Raw genomic sequence first — 16,168 nt, 5'->3', positions numbered from 1 at the left:
CACTTTTCTTATTTGCAGTCTCCTCGGTCCTCGGTCCTCGGCCAAACCGGAAGTAGTTCCAAAGCCGCCATGTTGAGGATCGTCCCAAAGCTCTAATAGCGAACGAAGGAGAGAGGATCGAGGAGAGAGGAGGCTGATCCGAGGAGCGATGACCGAGGAGACACGAGAGCTGACTTCACGGAAGTCTTTTCACTGACAGACACGCCCCCTTCTCGTATATCACTCACTGATTGGACGCTGCAGCGGATCAGACTTCAGTTAAACTTCTCAACATGAGCAGAGTTTAATACCGGAAAAAAGACGGACATTAAAAAGACGCGAAACGGAGCGTGGGACATTTAAACAGATGATGAACATCAGTGAGTTTGTAAAGAGTCGCTCTGTGATGAGCTGGGATTAAAAAGAGTCTGACGAAGAGGAGTCCGTTTTATATTCTCACTTATTTATCTTCTGAACGTTTCATCATTTAGATTCTAATCAATCATTTTCAGTATCCTGACACATAAATATCCGTTTATAAAATACAGAGTTGGTTGTCTAAATACAGGCTAGGTTCAGTCCAAACTGATTAATAATAATCAATAATTATAGACAATTCAAAATGAAATCTTTTAGTCAGTAGAAACTGTCCTTTTGGTTTGAAACAGACTGCAGGTTGTTCTTCAGGTGTTTCTTTTTATCAGGTAAATACACTAAACACTGTAACTGTGTGTGTTTGATTAGAAATAATACAGTGTGTGTGTGTGTGTGTGTGTGCGCGTGTTTGTGTGGACATAAACAGCTGTTAGTCTGATTGACAGCTGAACGTGATCAGCTGATGTCACGTCATGAGACGCTCTCGAGGAAACGACGTCTCATGTGTCTTAAAGCTGATTTCCTCGGTCCTCTCTCCTCGGCTTCGTTTCCTCCGTGCATCTCTGTTGGGCGGGGCTTAGACGCAAGTGGAGGAGACAACTCGGAGGACACTCGGTGCAAATAAGAGAAGTGAGAAAGGCCCAAAGAACAAGGGACACTTTAAAGAGCTATCAATAATTGTGTCCAATTTGGCGCCCCCCAGTGGACAAGGCAGCTCTTCTCTTTGCTGATTTTGCCTTTCTGCATGTGTAAGTAGTGTTTTGTAAAAAAAAAAAAAAAACCTCATTCAGTTTTCTTTTAACAATCAAACGTCATACAACGTCATCTCAAAACTTTCCTGTGGACAATGAAAAAAGTTTCTGTTTCTGATGAAGGCTGCTAATTACGGTGGCCTGTAGGGTCAAAAGCCCTGCAACTACACTTAGAAAAACGCTCAGCAGAATATGATGAGCTGAGCTTTTGACGCCTACTGGCCACCATAGTGCATCACCTACAGTCCGACACCGAGGACAATCAATATACAATATTTAGAAATGATAAATCTTTATGCATAACATCTTGATTGAGATGCAAAATGAATTTTAGTCCAAAAAGAAGCTGATCACATAGTTCAGTCTCAACAACTTTTAGCACGTTGTGTGAGAGGACTTCCAGCTACACGTCAGGCTGACAATGAAACGACACCAGGCGTCACATCCGCTCCAACAAAGACAAGAAAAAAAGATGAGCTCGCCCTCTGCTTCACCTGCACAAAGGTGGTTAATGAAGAGAGCCACACTCCTTCCTTGTGATACGTCCTTACTGCGTGAGATCATTTTTTTCTGCAGTCACCTCAATCAACACAAAATGCAGATCAAAGCTGGACGCTGAAAATGAATTAAGAGTGTCAGTCTCACAGCTGCACCTCAGACTTGAGAAGATCTGTCGCACAAAACAAGCACACACCTGCCATGGAAACGCTCGCAGGACTAAACGTACAAACATGAAATGAATATTTTCACCTTTTTTTTTTCTTTTTTCTTTTTTTTTTCAGGGAGCTTTTCATCTTCAGTGTCGATTTAAAAAAATCATTTAAAACCAATGACTGAATTCAAAGCTTTAAACTTTAGTTTGTTGCTGAATCACTTTTGATTGCTTCCTCAGTAATCACAGTTTGTTAGGTAGTTCAGTTTGTTGATACTTTTCTTTCTAATCTGCACTTTTCATAAATCAGTGTTTTTCTTGGTTAGCGCTGTTTCCTCACAGCGAGGAGGTTGCTGGTTTCAATCCCTGTCTGACAGGAGCCTCTCTATGTGGAGTCTATATGCTCTCTCCGTGTGCTCCAGCTTCCTTCCACAGTCCAAACACGAGCTTGTTGGCTTAATTGGTGACTTTAAATTGCCCGTGTGGCTGGTTGATTGTGTATATCAGCCCCGTGGTTGACAGGCCAACAGTCCGGGGTGTCGCCCGAATCTCACCCAATGACATGACATGGCTGGTGTTCTGCTCCAGCCACCTCCACGACCCCGAAAAGTCATATCTTTCTACCTGTAGGTGAAGCAAGAGAACCGACGCATGACCACGGACACTAGACGATTTAACGCCGGTAAAACACGGATGTTTTCATTTTTATTGGGTGTAGAATATAATTACTGTCGGTATTATGCTAAATTGTTCGCTGGAGGTTTAAAAAAGGGATTGTGAGGGATAATGTGACAGCAGTTGGTGAGAGGCTGTTCTGATGAAGAAGGTGTTATCGTTGCAGCAGGTAGCAGAGCTGGGCGCCAGATGGGGAGGATTGACAGTTTGGATTAATGTGAAATTGTCTCGCTGGTTTTTGTGCATCTGGCAGGCCAATGCCTCTGTTTTGATAACACAAGGACACACACAATCTGAACAAATTCACTTCATTTTTTAACCAAGATTTAGAAATAAGTTTCTTCCATAGTTAGGTTTTTTTTTTTTTTAAGTGATACATGCTTTTTTCTTTTTGTATATTTTAATGTCTGGAAGGAAGTATAATAATAAGCTGTTGACCCCGACATTTAAATCTTCTGTTTGAATATCCATGATGTGCTGAATTCCTGTAATGAAGCGAAGTACCTCTGACCTCTCAAAGGTCGGACTATTTAACAACTTTTGCCACTTGTTGACCTGCTGAAAGCTTTCTCACTCCAGGCGGCGTTCGCTGCTCAGACGGATTATAAACCCATCTGATTCTCTGAAAGTCACAGGTGAGGAGAAAAATCACAACTTATTCCACTTGCCTGTCTATTTCACCTCTGCCTTGTCTATTTCATCATGTGAAGAAACCAGACGGGACCTGAAGAGGTTCACTTGACTTTAGCAGGAGGTGAGGTGAGTTATGAGAGAGAGGGGGGGGGGGGCCTGTTTGTCAGCTGTCCTACTCTGTCATGAGTCTGAAATTAATTCATGCAACTTATGTGCCTCAATTGTATTAGCAACGATTTAGCAAGAGAGTGCTGCTCTGACAATACAAACATCCCTTTCAACATGCACCATGGCTTTAATATTAAAAAAAAAAAAGTGCATTTTCTTTGGTACAAATCCTTTTTTTTCCTCGTTGAAAGGGCTGAAACTCGTCGGAGATACTTTCATTCACGACACAGCTAGAGAGGAAAACATCTCCATTTTGTAATATTTCAGCCTTGACCCAGCAGTATCACCCTGTTTGACATCCCTGCTCTCCTAAAAGAATTCATCAAATGTTGTTTCCTTTCTCAAACTCATCCTTCGGATATTCCCCGTTTGTTGACCGCAGGGGATCCAGGAAATAAAGCCACAAAATGCATTGAAATAGAAATCCTTTCAACCCTCTCCTGCACTTGCTGTGTTCACTCTCGCTCTCTCTATTCACGGGTTTGTCGCATTGTCACTGGATTTCTTTGTGTTATTTTCCGAATAAGTTACTTGAAAATATCATTTTTGTGTTTCAAGGTACTTTGCATGTTTGAGGACTTTTTTTTTATCGTCGGTCGTCTCTTAACTGTAAGATCTGAGGTTCCCTTTCCAAGAAGGCTGCTTTCTTTTGTTCCCAAACGTACTCTGAGATTCATTTGCAGTAATTCAAACGAGATGCGAATGATTAGCTGCAGCTCTTCAGGTTGTTGTACGCTGCTTAGAAATGAAGAGTAACTCTGGTAAACAGAAAACCTTCTGTAGACCAGACCTTAGTTTGATTCAGCCTGAGCAGGTTTGCAGGTTACGAAGGCTGCGTCCTCTGTAGGCTGGATCCTTCTAAGGATGCTAACCCTGAATTGGAACAGAGCCGATATTTTTATTTGAACAGAAACTAAATAGTTTTGATATGAAAGAATTATAACAAGAGAGCAGGTTTGACCTCTGATGAATTCTTTACAGATTTATGAAGACATAGTTTTGGTCACTCTGACAGAATTAGGCTGCATTGACTCTGTTAAAGTCCGTTTGTTCAGTCTCAAGGATGGTCTTTTTTTTCTTTTTTCTAAAAGTGACGATTCTGTAAATTGGGTTCACAAAGTTGAGATCTACAGGGGTTCAACCAAGGCCGACGTCGTCTCATCATCATCTTCAAACTAACTACTCCTTGTGTGTGCGCCCAAGCATCAAACTTTCTGCGCTTTCTGGCACAGACCTGCCACTGTGTCCCTTTAACCTACCAATATGTCACGTAGAAATGATGCTGGCGATGCCATCTGTCCCTGTGATCGTCAGCGTCCTAAGATCATCCGCGCACTGCTGTCTCAGAGGTCTGCAAGGACTCTTGTTTCAGGTCAGAAAGACGGCATTTGGAATTTGTCCAAATGTGACGCCTCTTTCCCAATCCTTCCCTGCACGCAAGGGAAAGCTGGAAACGCTCATCTTTCTTTTAAAACAGACAACTTTACTTCTCCTCTAAACAGAAAGTCCACAGCATTAATCAAACGTGTGAAGGCAAATCGTCTCTCTTTGTACATCAATACCTGCAGGTGACTTGGCACAGAGTGGCCCTATCACTTAGTGCCTGCCTTGTCTCTTTAATGACATCCAAATGTGACAGCTAAGTCCTTGGATTAAAGGCAAAAGTCCTGTGCTTCACCTGCCACTATCCCGCTGTGAGCAAAGTGGTCATTATACCGCTGTATACCGCTCCACTATTAGATCTCAGAGCGCAGCTCAATTATCCCGCTACCTTCACACGCTCGCTGACAGCCGTGTTGGCAGGTGTGTCCTTTCCAGATGCTCTCACCTAGCCGGATGGGAAATTAGTCGGTGCAGCTAGCCATCAGCTAAAGCAAGTGACATCTTCCACCAACATGCCCTTTCATTAGAAGGGAGGGAAGGCAGATGAGAGGAGCGAATGTTTCTCGAACACCCAACCCAAGAACTGCTGGCTCTCACCTGGAGACCATCGTGTGCTTTTTTACAAACAGACACGTCCGATGAAGCGTTAGGACCAGAGACGTTACATGCGGTGATAATACCCATTAAATTGTAATCGGAGCAGCTTCAGTCCCGTTTCCGTCGAGCGTTTTTTTTTCTTTTCTGAGCACCAGCATCTTTGCTTAATGGATTTCAATGAGTAGAGAGCGTTCGCAGCAGAAAGCAGCCGACTGGAGAAAAAGTGTAAAGCCTGGCCACATTTCCTTTGCTGTGTTGTATGAGTGGTGTAATTGTAGAATCATCCTCCAATCTTTTGTGCCTCTGAATAAAAAATGCCAAAGAAATGTTCAAAGAGCACTTTTCAGACAGCTTTGGCAAAATAAGCAAAAAGAAACAAAAAAGAAAAGACTGTTATCATCTTGTCTGTACTTTTTTAAATGTATTATGCGACAGTTTCGTTCAAAGACACTCAGCTCTCCGACTGTTTTTTAATAGTTCAACAGTTTTTGTTTTGAACGAGCGCCTTTTACTCTGCGGATCTCACGAGCGAAAACGACTTTGTTCAACGAGAGCCTCTGAGAGCCAGAAGTGCAGTGGAGTTTATCCACATGCATAATAAATTCAGCCATTATGTCTGAGTTTTTTCCAGTTTCTGAGTCTCTCTCTCTTTCTCATTTGAGCATCACAGCTAAAGCTTAATTTATAAGAACAAAACGTTTCAGCACCCACTTCTCTGATTTGCTGGCAGCTCATCTCGAAGCCTCTTCTTTTCTGTGCCGCATGTTTAATTTGTTCCCTCCTGCCCTCCGCGCCTCTTCCCCTCTACCTGCTGGCCTATTTTAGTGGGAAATGGACAATCTTGGGGAAGAGCCTTCAAGCTCAATAGTGTCTCAGCCTCCTCTTTCTTGTAGTCACGACAAGCGGGGCATCGCCATGGCAACAGCATTTGAGTGGATATGGAGAGCCAGGCGGTCAGGGCTGATGCTTTTTCCAACAAGCTCTGACTGGGTGTCACACACTGGGCCATGGTAATATAGTCATGAATTAGCATTTTTTTCAAGCACATTGGGAGTTTTTTTTTTTTTTTTTTTTGCCCTGTTGGCACCCAAATTAATAATCAGAATTTCAAATGCAGCTTGAAGGGAGCACCAAATTAAATGCACTTGGTTTTCTGCATCAACTGAGCTCAAAGAAACCCACTCAAAAGATTTGTTCATTTTTTTTAGTGATGCCAGTCATAGAGTTAGAGAAAAGTTCTTCAGTTCTTGCAGGGTCCAACCAAGCAACAGGATGTCCAGAATGAAAGAGCAATAGGTGACAGGAAAAAAGATCGTGTTTGGTGGTGAGCTTACATTATGCCAGACGCAGATAACGGCATAAAATCAAATCCAGGAAGGCTGAGATTTATCAGATTGCCATTCTTTCAATTGCAAAGAATGTCTATTGAAAATAATTTCACAATTTTGCAAGAGAAGTGACTTATATTCTTCAGATGATTGGACCTGCATGTTCTCCTTCGCCTGTTCATTTCATCAGTGTGAACACAATCGTACCACACTCGTACTGTTCTTGGGTACTTCGCCTGAGTCTGCTTGATGATTCATGTGTAATGGACTTGGTAAATAGACTTGAGCTTTTCTCAAAGCACTTTTTACACCGCAGATCACACTTATGATCACACACTTATGTGGACCATCCAGTAATTAATTCCATTCACGCACATTCATACGCCTCAGATGCAGCAGGGGGAGCAATTTGGGATTAAGTGTCATGCCCAAGGACACATGTCGCTTGCAGGAGCTGGGGGTCGAACCCTCAACCTTCCGATTGAGGGACAACGACTCTACCAACTGAGCCACAGCCATGTACTCGAGTTTGGTCAGCAGGAGATACATGAACGCTTCTGTGCTCAAACAAGGAAGTGGGCCGCTATATGACGTCATTCTAAACGTCTCCTGTCTCTTTAGACGCCGACATATCGCCACAGCATCTGAGCTGCACGGTAACATGTGGGAAGTAGGAAGAGGGCGTATAAGTTAGGAGGATGGACCTTGTCCAGCGGGTAGTTACCGTGGTTGCCTGTTCTTCTTTCTGCTTTTTGGCACATTTGGAAACTATGTATGTGCATATTACAACCTGCTGTATGTGCATACACAGTTTGAGTAATCTAACGCAGACCAGCGGGTGCGAGAGGGGAAGAGGGAGACATTTAATTGCGTTCGGTTTTGCAGTGTCTGAACTTGCGGTCATGACAACACATGATAGATTATAGCAACATAAAAATACCTCGCTCAGCGTTTTATTCTATCACTGTATATCGGTCACCGCCGCATACAGTGCAGGACGCAACACACTTTTTAGATAAAAACGCTGAAATCGTGAACTACAACGAATTTGACGGTAATGGTTGGGCCCAAGTTTGTGTTCTCACAGTGGCTTGAACAGAGCGCGCTGGAGGCTACACGAGGAGAGCCAGAGAGCAGGCATCTCATGTGTGATAGATCTCATTTTGAAAAGACAGAGATATCAGTTCAAGATGGGTTTACACCTCCTGGCTGTTAAATTGAAAACGAGTTCTATCAAAGGGACTGACACTATCCTGTATGCTGAATAATTTGAGGTTTACATGCTGACCAGGGATAACATCGGAGATAAATGGCGTCCTGTCAACCTCACATTTATACTTGGAAACAACCTTTGTAAAGCAGATGGATTGATGATTTTATTTCCTGGAGGGGAACGTGCACGGTGCTATTCTCAGAACAAAGCTGGTTAAAACCTCGAGGTAAAATGAACAAATCTAGTTTGATGCAGGAAAATGGGATCAATATGCTTTGAGGTTGTTGAAGGGGTTCAATTCATATCAAGAAAATGAAAAAAAAGTTATAAAAACAAGGACATTACTGGTCAAAATAGGATTTAAGTAGTACTGAAAAACAGACTGTCCCAATACTTTAGCTGAACTTCACATTTCACAATGACAATAGCCTTCTACCTGAACCCACCTCTGCTGTTCATTCACCAAACTGAGTATACATGTTAATGAAATCACATCGCCATCTACCCTTCGTCTGGTGTTAGCTCATGTTCATTCGCCCTTTAAAAGTATTCAATAGGAGCGAATGGCTGTCTGTTAATATTAATGTTTTCATATCTTAAATAGAAAGATCTATACACATGGCATTATTAGTTTTACTTGGCATTTGAACAGGCAGTGGACCACTTAAACGTTCAGTAATGTAACATTTACCGTTAACGGAAGCTGTATAAATAATCAGTCAAGTGACAGGTATTTAGATTTAATTAAACAAACAAAAAAATGTTTGTGAAAAGTGTGTTGTTGTAAATCCACTCTGATCCTGTATCTGATCATGTCTATAAACCCCTCTATTTCAGCCCTGCTCACAACAGGCTGTTTCTGTGTCTGTAGCTTTAAATATGTAAATGAGCTGTGTCTGACCACGCCCCCTCTCTGGAAGGGCTCGGGTGTACTCGCTGCTTTCTGGCTCCATGTCCTATTGTTTACGGTGAGAAGGCAGACTCAGAGGGCAGAACAAACACCTAGCTGTGGGAGTGTCACCCACCTGGGGGAGGGGCTACTGCCCTTTGTGATGTCATGAAGGGGAACATCTCCAGTGTTGTAAAAACACGGTGAAGTGGATTTTGCAAAATATGTGTACTTTACATGACCATTTTTATGAAGTGAGTGATGTCAGTTCAGAAGGATGGAGGGAAAGTAAGCGAAATCAAAATAGAAATCTTAAATTGGTGAACTTGTCCCTACAATCTATGAAACTGGAGTCACAAGTTAATGAATCTAGTAGGCTATTAAAGTAGGCAAAGTAGCGAGAAAAAAAAAATCGTTTTCATGAAACTAATGAGAAACGAGTAAAAATAGGTCTTGTTTAGCCTCCACACAAAATCATCTTATGCTGTTGATACAATCGGTTCTGGTCTCAGAGTGGCTTTAATTCCTCTGTGGCACCTTCAGGGAAACACTTTAATTGGTTAACCATTTCACAGGGATCTCTGCAGCGGTATAAACATCTTTGCGGCAGGACTGATGCAGTAAAATGTAATGTAGACTGACTGTTACCTGGCAGGTGCACTGTGGCCTTAAAAGAGAGGTCAGCACAATCAATAAATAACAGAAACCAGGCACACAGCTGACATTTCCAGACTGGGCAGCCTGGCACAAAGATGTCTACTGTGCAAACATCGGCATGCTGCAGAGACAGGATACAAGTAAAAAAAATAAAAATAAACAGACTTAAGAGGAAAGTAAAGATACCAACCATGAGCTGCAGGTTCAGTGCTGGGCGCAGTGTCTGAGCACACAAGGAGAGGACATGGCAGTTGAGGAGGGAGGTGTGGAACAGGAGGAACGGCATGCAAATAAAGGAGAAATGGGGGAGGAGGGAGGGTGGGAGGGAGCGGGGCAAGGAGGGGAGAAAACAAATGACACCCATAAGCAAGCATTCAGAAGACCAGAACATGACAAAGACATAAGGCTAAAGGGAAATCAAAAGCAACTAAAGGCAGTGCAGAGATAAACATAAGCTTACACACACACAAATACACTTTCCCACTGCACACACCGGACGCTCCACTCGCAGGGCGTGAGTGGCCACTGTTTGAGGAGATACGATTGAGAGTGTTACGATGTGCAGTGGGCAGATTTGGCACGGAGAATAGACAGAACATCAAGAGGAACAATATTGTGCAGCTTTAATAACATCATAGTGTGTGAGAGGGAAAAACACTTTACCATCTTTTCACAGCTGTGTACCGCCATAACTCAAGCAAAGTTGTACAAGGAACAGTGTGCGTTGGTAAGGGTGAAAAAAAATCACCAACACACTTTCTTGGCCTTTACCTTGAAGACTTTAGCATCACTGAGTTTGTATTCCAAGTGATGTTTAGGCTGCATCCCAATTGAACCACTCAGCCATTATATTTTGGCACCTCAGTTTTGACAGCTCCCACAGAGGGTAGTGCGTTCCTATTTTAGGAAATGAGAATTAGTGGTAATCCAACTCCCTTAAAAGGCCTGCAAATGTAGTGGTGGGTGAAATTCCCTAAAATGGTCCAAAACCGAGGGAGTGTAATAAGAGACAAGACTACAAGCAAGGCTGCTCATAAGAGGGGGGAAAAAGGGAGATGCTAGGAGGGCCCATGGAGGCAAGCAAAGACAAGGCCAACCCACATTTAAACAATTAAAACAAAATCCTATGTCCAACCCAAATACTGTAATTGGATCATCAAAACGCGCTTTCAGAAATGTTGTCATTCTTCTTTCTATTGGAACTTGATTATTATTAATGAACAGTAAGTACTGTGGTGTCTCACTTCCTCGGCATCACCTTCAAATACTGGTTTTTGATCAGGGAGGGGGGATTAAAAAACCCCCCAAAAAACATCATTTGATCACAAAGAATGAGCGCTTTGATGCCTGGCTCTTCATGTGGAGGTGTCCTGTGCAAGATAATGGACCCCCAGATTTCCCTCAAAAGCGTAGAATGAATATGCAGCGTGTGAATGTGTGTGAGGGATCAGCTGGTTCGGGGTCATGCATGTCAAATGATCAGTGTATAAATGTATGAGTGAAAGGGTAAATACTGACTGGCCCTTTAGTGGTAGGACGGCTACAAATGGTGCTCTGATTGCATCCCATTCACACATTTTTCCAAGTTAAGCTCACGTCAAACTTGCAGTGAGGCCATAGGGCTGAAATCGCCAATCACTCTATTTGCATTTCTTGTCAGTGGGGACTTTTAGGTTCCAGCTCTACGGTACCAGAAAGCCCTCTAATATGCTCTGCAGTGGCTGCCAGAGAACCCAGTGTCCTGATGTCCACCAGACATGTGAGTGTTTGGGAAAAGTGGACATGATTATGGCATTGCGTGTTTCAAGAAAATTACAAAGACTGTCGGACAGAGAAGCCCTTTGACTGCGGCGCCTGAAAGGGGTTTCACATGCTGTTTGACGAGGTCTGACAGCCACTTGAGGCACGCGCCCGTTCCGCCTTAAAACCTCCATGTCTCTGCAGACGCTTTATGTGTTCTGCTGGAGAGCTTCTTCAAAACCTCCGTATACAATTTGTCACCTTCGAAAACACGTAAGGAAAGGGAAAACTATGAGGTGATTTTTTAAAGGCTGACAACTTTTTGAACTTTTGTTTTCAGTAACATAAGGTGGTTGCAGGTATAACACCATGCAATGCCTGAATCCATTTGCCAGAAGAAAAAAAAAATGGCTTCCATTTCAGCTCTCCCTTTGTTCGAGACCCATCAGCTCGCAGCAAAGTAACAGTGGCTGCTTTGATCAAGTTGATTTGAAATCAGATCTAACAAACGCACAAAACAGCCAGACCAGGTGTAGCTGTGATGCAGCACAGCACTTAAAAATGACACCACAGACTGCTGCACTCCAGTATACTTGTTACTGAAGGGGGGAAAAAGCAGGGATCGCTCCTTGCTGAGAGTAAAAGGCTGCGCACGAGGAAACATATGCCTTTTAACAACACTTCTGAGAGACACGCTTGCCCACTGACAAATGATGCTTGTCTAAAAATATATCTTTCTAAGTGTGTATTAAAAGGTGCCTGCATCAAAGTGTCAACCTTTCAGGAAATGTGCTGAAATGGATGTGCAATAGTATGTGGTCATCTTTGAAATATGGGAGAGTATAAAAACAAAGCACATGTTTGACTGGGACATTCCCCCTGATATAACAGGCCAAATGTAGATGAGTGAGCTGAATGTTTCTTTGGCCTTCTGTATAAGTGCAGACATGAGAAAGTGCCTCTTAGCTAGCGCGAAGTTGACAGATGTTAGAGTTAGAGAAAGACCGTGTTCAGCGCTAAGTGTAATTGTTGGAGATCACCGGGCCAAAGCCGAGCTTTTCTGCTGAAGGCTCCGGGTGCAGAGAACAATCATCTCCGAATGTTTGAATTGCCAAGGCCTGTGATGATCCATTCCTCCTCAAGGTCCATGACTGTCTAAGACACGTCAGTGCTAAAAAACAAATAAAACACCACAGGCCAGGTATTACACAGACTATCTCTCTTCTATTATTTGGTAAAGTACCCTGTTAGTGCCTCACTAATATCTACACAGCTGATTCGTCTTTGACTGTACTGAGTTTACGATGAAAACAAGTATGAGTGTGACCATGTTATCCACTAGGTTTAACCTTAACTCATACCCGATTAGACATTTATTGCTACATTTCAAACAAAGACGAATCACCGTCCCGCCCAGAGGGTCAATGCAACATGTGATCACAGCCCTGATTCTCATTATGTGATCCAGATAAAAAGCCCTGTGTTTCAGTGATACGTGATAAAGCCGGCACTAAGTCTGCAGATTTTTGATATTTTTCACAGTAAGACTTTGTTTAATCAAAAATGCTCCTGTGGCCAAGTGGTTCGTTTGTGTTGTTAAAGTTATTAAACTTTAAGGCGTTTGTAATATTCTTTGGTACAAGATGAGTATTCGGGCCATGATCGAGCGACAACCTCAGGTGCTGAAAATTGAAGCCAATGAGGAATGCAGAAGTTCCTTTAGTGTCCACTGGAGGCTCGATGCCAATAAAAAAACAACATCGTTAAAAATGTTTTTATCTCAACAACTTCCTTCTTTATTGGGCCTGCCTCAGTTTCAGCTCTTTGAAGGCCGGTGGTTAGTTTGTGTGCCGTGTACAGGGCCACAGTCCTCAAGCGAGCAGCCTGGGTTTGAATTCAACATGTGGCGTGTTTGGCATACGTCACTCCCCACTTTCTCTCTCTCTCCCTAATATCTGACTCAATCCACTGTCTGTAATAAAGGCTTGAAAAGCAACCAAAAGGGAATCTTAAAAGTTAGCACCAAACCAGCTACATGGCTGAGTCTCGCCCATAATTAATACAGGCCAACACTGATCAGTTCACCCTGAACAAACGTCAGATTGATTGAAAATGGGGACATAAGTGACTCTTCTCACATGCCTCAACACAACAGTCTGAAAGCCACAACTCCAATCTTGCTCTGGCGCAAAACAGGGCATCTTTTTGTTACATCTCTGCCACCACTTGATGACGGTTATGCCCCGGTGTTGTTTGGCATCAAAACCCACAATGAAGCTTTGTGTCCCTGCAGGCCTCTGTCAACTGAAAGACAGCACGGCCTGCTAACCCTCATTACACTGTGGGTGGCAGCCCTGCGGGACCATTCAATGCGCCTGCTGCTGAGTGATTGCCTGTCCATTTTTTTTTTTTTTTTTTTGAGCAGCATCCTTCTCATCCGCCATCTCTGACTTCACAGGTCAACTGAGACATCAGCAGTGTCCTCGCCGACATTCACAGACATGATGAGGACACATCGGCTCCATGACTGGTGGCCACGCTTCCCATGAGCCCTTTGGTGACTCACTGTGACGTGACATCCAGCTCAACATGCAGAGATAACTGCATGCCAATCATAATTATATTGGCAGAAATGCATTAGGGGTGGAACCCTGTGGTACTGCAAATGCCACCAGGCTGCCTGGTGTCCCTGCTGGCAGCTAGATTACTTTTTTTTGTGTTGGATCCACTTTATCTGACCTGGCTTCTCTGCCTCATCTTTAGTTTGTGATTTCCTACTATTTCATTTTTTCCCCCCTCCACCCACAGAGCTCTGCTGAAAGAGGAACTGGTCTCACTTTCTGTGGAACAATAGATTCCTATCTGTTGAATGTTTGTCAAAAAGAATCTAAGTCTGCAACTTCTACTTTTTGAGTCCTTAAGGAACTACATTCATGCACTCAAAGTGAATATTAATGGGGGGGATGTTGTAGATCACTTGTTTATTTTCCCAACTTTATCATGAGGCTGAGGCAAACTCAAACAGACAGCATCATCATCTATCTATTACGATGCTCTTTAATTCAAAATATCCGACCACAGTGTAATATGGTTTTCAGCGTTTGTTGAGGCAGCATTTGTGAGTTTGAAACTTTGATCCCAACAGAAATCTTCTAACAAGATACTAAAATGATTGCTTTAATGTTTTGCATTGACATGTATGGTCCCTATAGAGGAACAGATCTACAGCTCTTGGAGGTTCCTTGACTTTTCCCCAGTGACACCATGACATCAACATTCATATTTTCTAGAGTTACACCATTTTTCTTTGCTTGGTTATGTCTTGACCTTTTCACTGATGGTGAAATACGATTGACATTTTGCTTTTTTGGGACATGTAAATAACTTTCTGATGGATTGCCATGATATTCTCCACTATTTTTTATTTTCTTGAGGATGCCTCCAGTGGACCCTCAACGAACAAATTTCTGAAAATGGCTTTTTTTCCTTCTCTATCATCAGGTTGCCACTTCATCTTACACATTTTAAACTCACTTTTTTTAAACTAGCACCTTTATAAATCATCAGAATATAAAATATAGTTTATTAATCTGATACACAATTACATACAATGCTAGTGACGCTACAATCAGTCACAGACTTACTCTAAGTTAGAATTAGCCTCCAACAAATGCGCACGTTTTTGACCTGCTAAAAGTTCTCCTCATCTCGTCTCTCCTTCGTCAAAGCTGTCGTCTCCATTTGAGTGTTTTTATGCAGCCGAGAAATAAATAGCATGTAGGCCAAAGTTATCTATTTTCACCTCCCTGTCCAACCCAACCCAAAAATTAGATGGGTGTGTGCATGGACGTTTGGGCCTCTGAGCGACGGATATTAAAATTGAAGGAAGGTTTGTCCCTTCAGAGTGAACGCAGAGCTGAGAAGAAAGTTTGACTTCACTCTCCCATTGGACACAATGATTAACCAGCCATTTATTTAGATAGAACACATTTGATGTAGGCTATCTCAAACACTTGCATATTATACAACGAAACCAATTTTTAGACAAAGTCAGATGTGGTGTTTTTGTAACTTAATATTTCTTCAAAGACAGTTTGATATCTGTTTTAACTTACAACTATAATGTGTTCGCTCGATAATGGAAAGTGTCCAGAAAAAGACTAATAAGCACAACGTAGCAGTTATTAAACACACGTTAAGACACTCCACGCGGTGATAAAGTCTCTTTATATGTGTAAATACTGCGCTGAATAATAGCAAATCTCTATTGATTGTAGCTTCTTTTCAGATATTGCGCGGCTAGCTGATTACCTGCTGGCCTTTCTTTATGAGTTTCATCTCTTTCTGGTCATTGTGTGTGCAGCAGCTCCTCAGGAAGAGAATAAAGCTTCACATTAAGAAGATGTGTTTGGCTGCAGACCGCTGTTTTCCATGATTCTTAAAGGGCCATAATATGATCGACGCTCTCGCTCTTAGGACTGTACGTCACACGGTGGCAGTTATTGTGCGCCGATCGACCTCAAACGCGGTACTTCTCGCCGGCTGCTCCGGGGTTTTCTGAAATGGACAAGCTGAGCTTTTCTCTGCTGTGTGCTGGAAAAAAACGTGAGGTGGAGGAAACACCTACGTTCAGAAAAATCTTCTCTTCACATCTTTGGAGGGTGTCTCTGTAATTTAAGACCCTGACAAATGTAATGGATATTTGTTTCTCTTTCTTCCATTGTCTGGTTTGTTATCCTGTCTGTAGCGTGGGTTAAATGAATTGGTTGTCAGAGCCGTTTACGGTCTTTCATCAATTAAAAGTAATGCTAGCCTTCCGCCTGATTGTTTTACTTGCACAAGGAAGGTACAATACACATTTATTATCTCTTTCCTTTTTTCGAGGGATTAAGTGGCGTTGTTCAGTCGGCGGCGTGTTGAATTAGGGAATGATTAGTCTTATTGTGCTGATGAAGAGAGAGAAAGAGAGCGAGAGAGAGTGGAGGTGAGGTGATGGGAAAAATAGACTTCGTGGGCGGATGAGCGTTGAATCCCTGTGAAGAGCTGCGGTGCATTTGTTCTTTTTGGGGTCGCCTGGTGTTGAACAAAAAAGACCTCCTGTTGGCCCTGACTACCACTAAAAAGATA

General features: G+C 42.7%; 1 protein-coding gene across 5 annotated transcripts in view; it reads right to left on the bottom strand.

The window, feature by feature from the left end:
- Positions 1-16,168, bottom strand: part of cadm1a (cell adhesion molecule 1a) — a 352,880-nt gene that overhangs the window by 15,465 nt on the left and 321,247 nt on the right. For 3 of the 5 annotated variants that reach the window (XM_079356721.1, XM_079356724.1, XM_079356722.1), the window contains one exon: positions 9,492-9,524. The exons of the other annotated variants lie outside the window; for them this stretch is intronic. In XM_079356721.1, the coding sequence (XP_079212847.1) occupies positions 9,492-9,524 (33 nt within the window). The remainder of the gene's footprint in view (positions 1-9,491; positions 9,525-16,168) is intronic. 5 annotated transcript variants of the gene reach the window in all.

The sequence above is a fragment of the Symphodus melops genome (assembly GCF_947650265.1).
Source record: "Symphodus melops genome assembly, chromosome: 11".
Classification (NCBI taxonomy): Eukaryota; Metazoa; Chordata; class Actinopteri; order Labriformes; family Labridae; genus Symphodus; species Symphodus melops.
The sequence above is the reverse complement of the archived record's forward strand: the minus strand, read 5'-3'. Positions and strand labels throughout refer to the sequence as shown.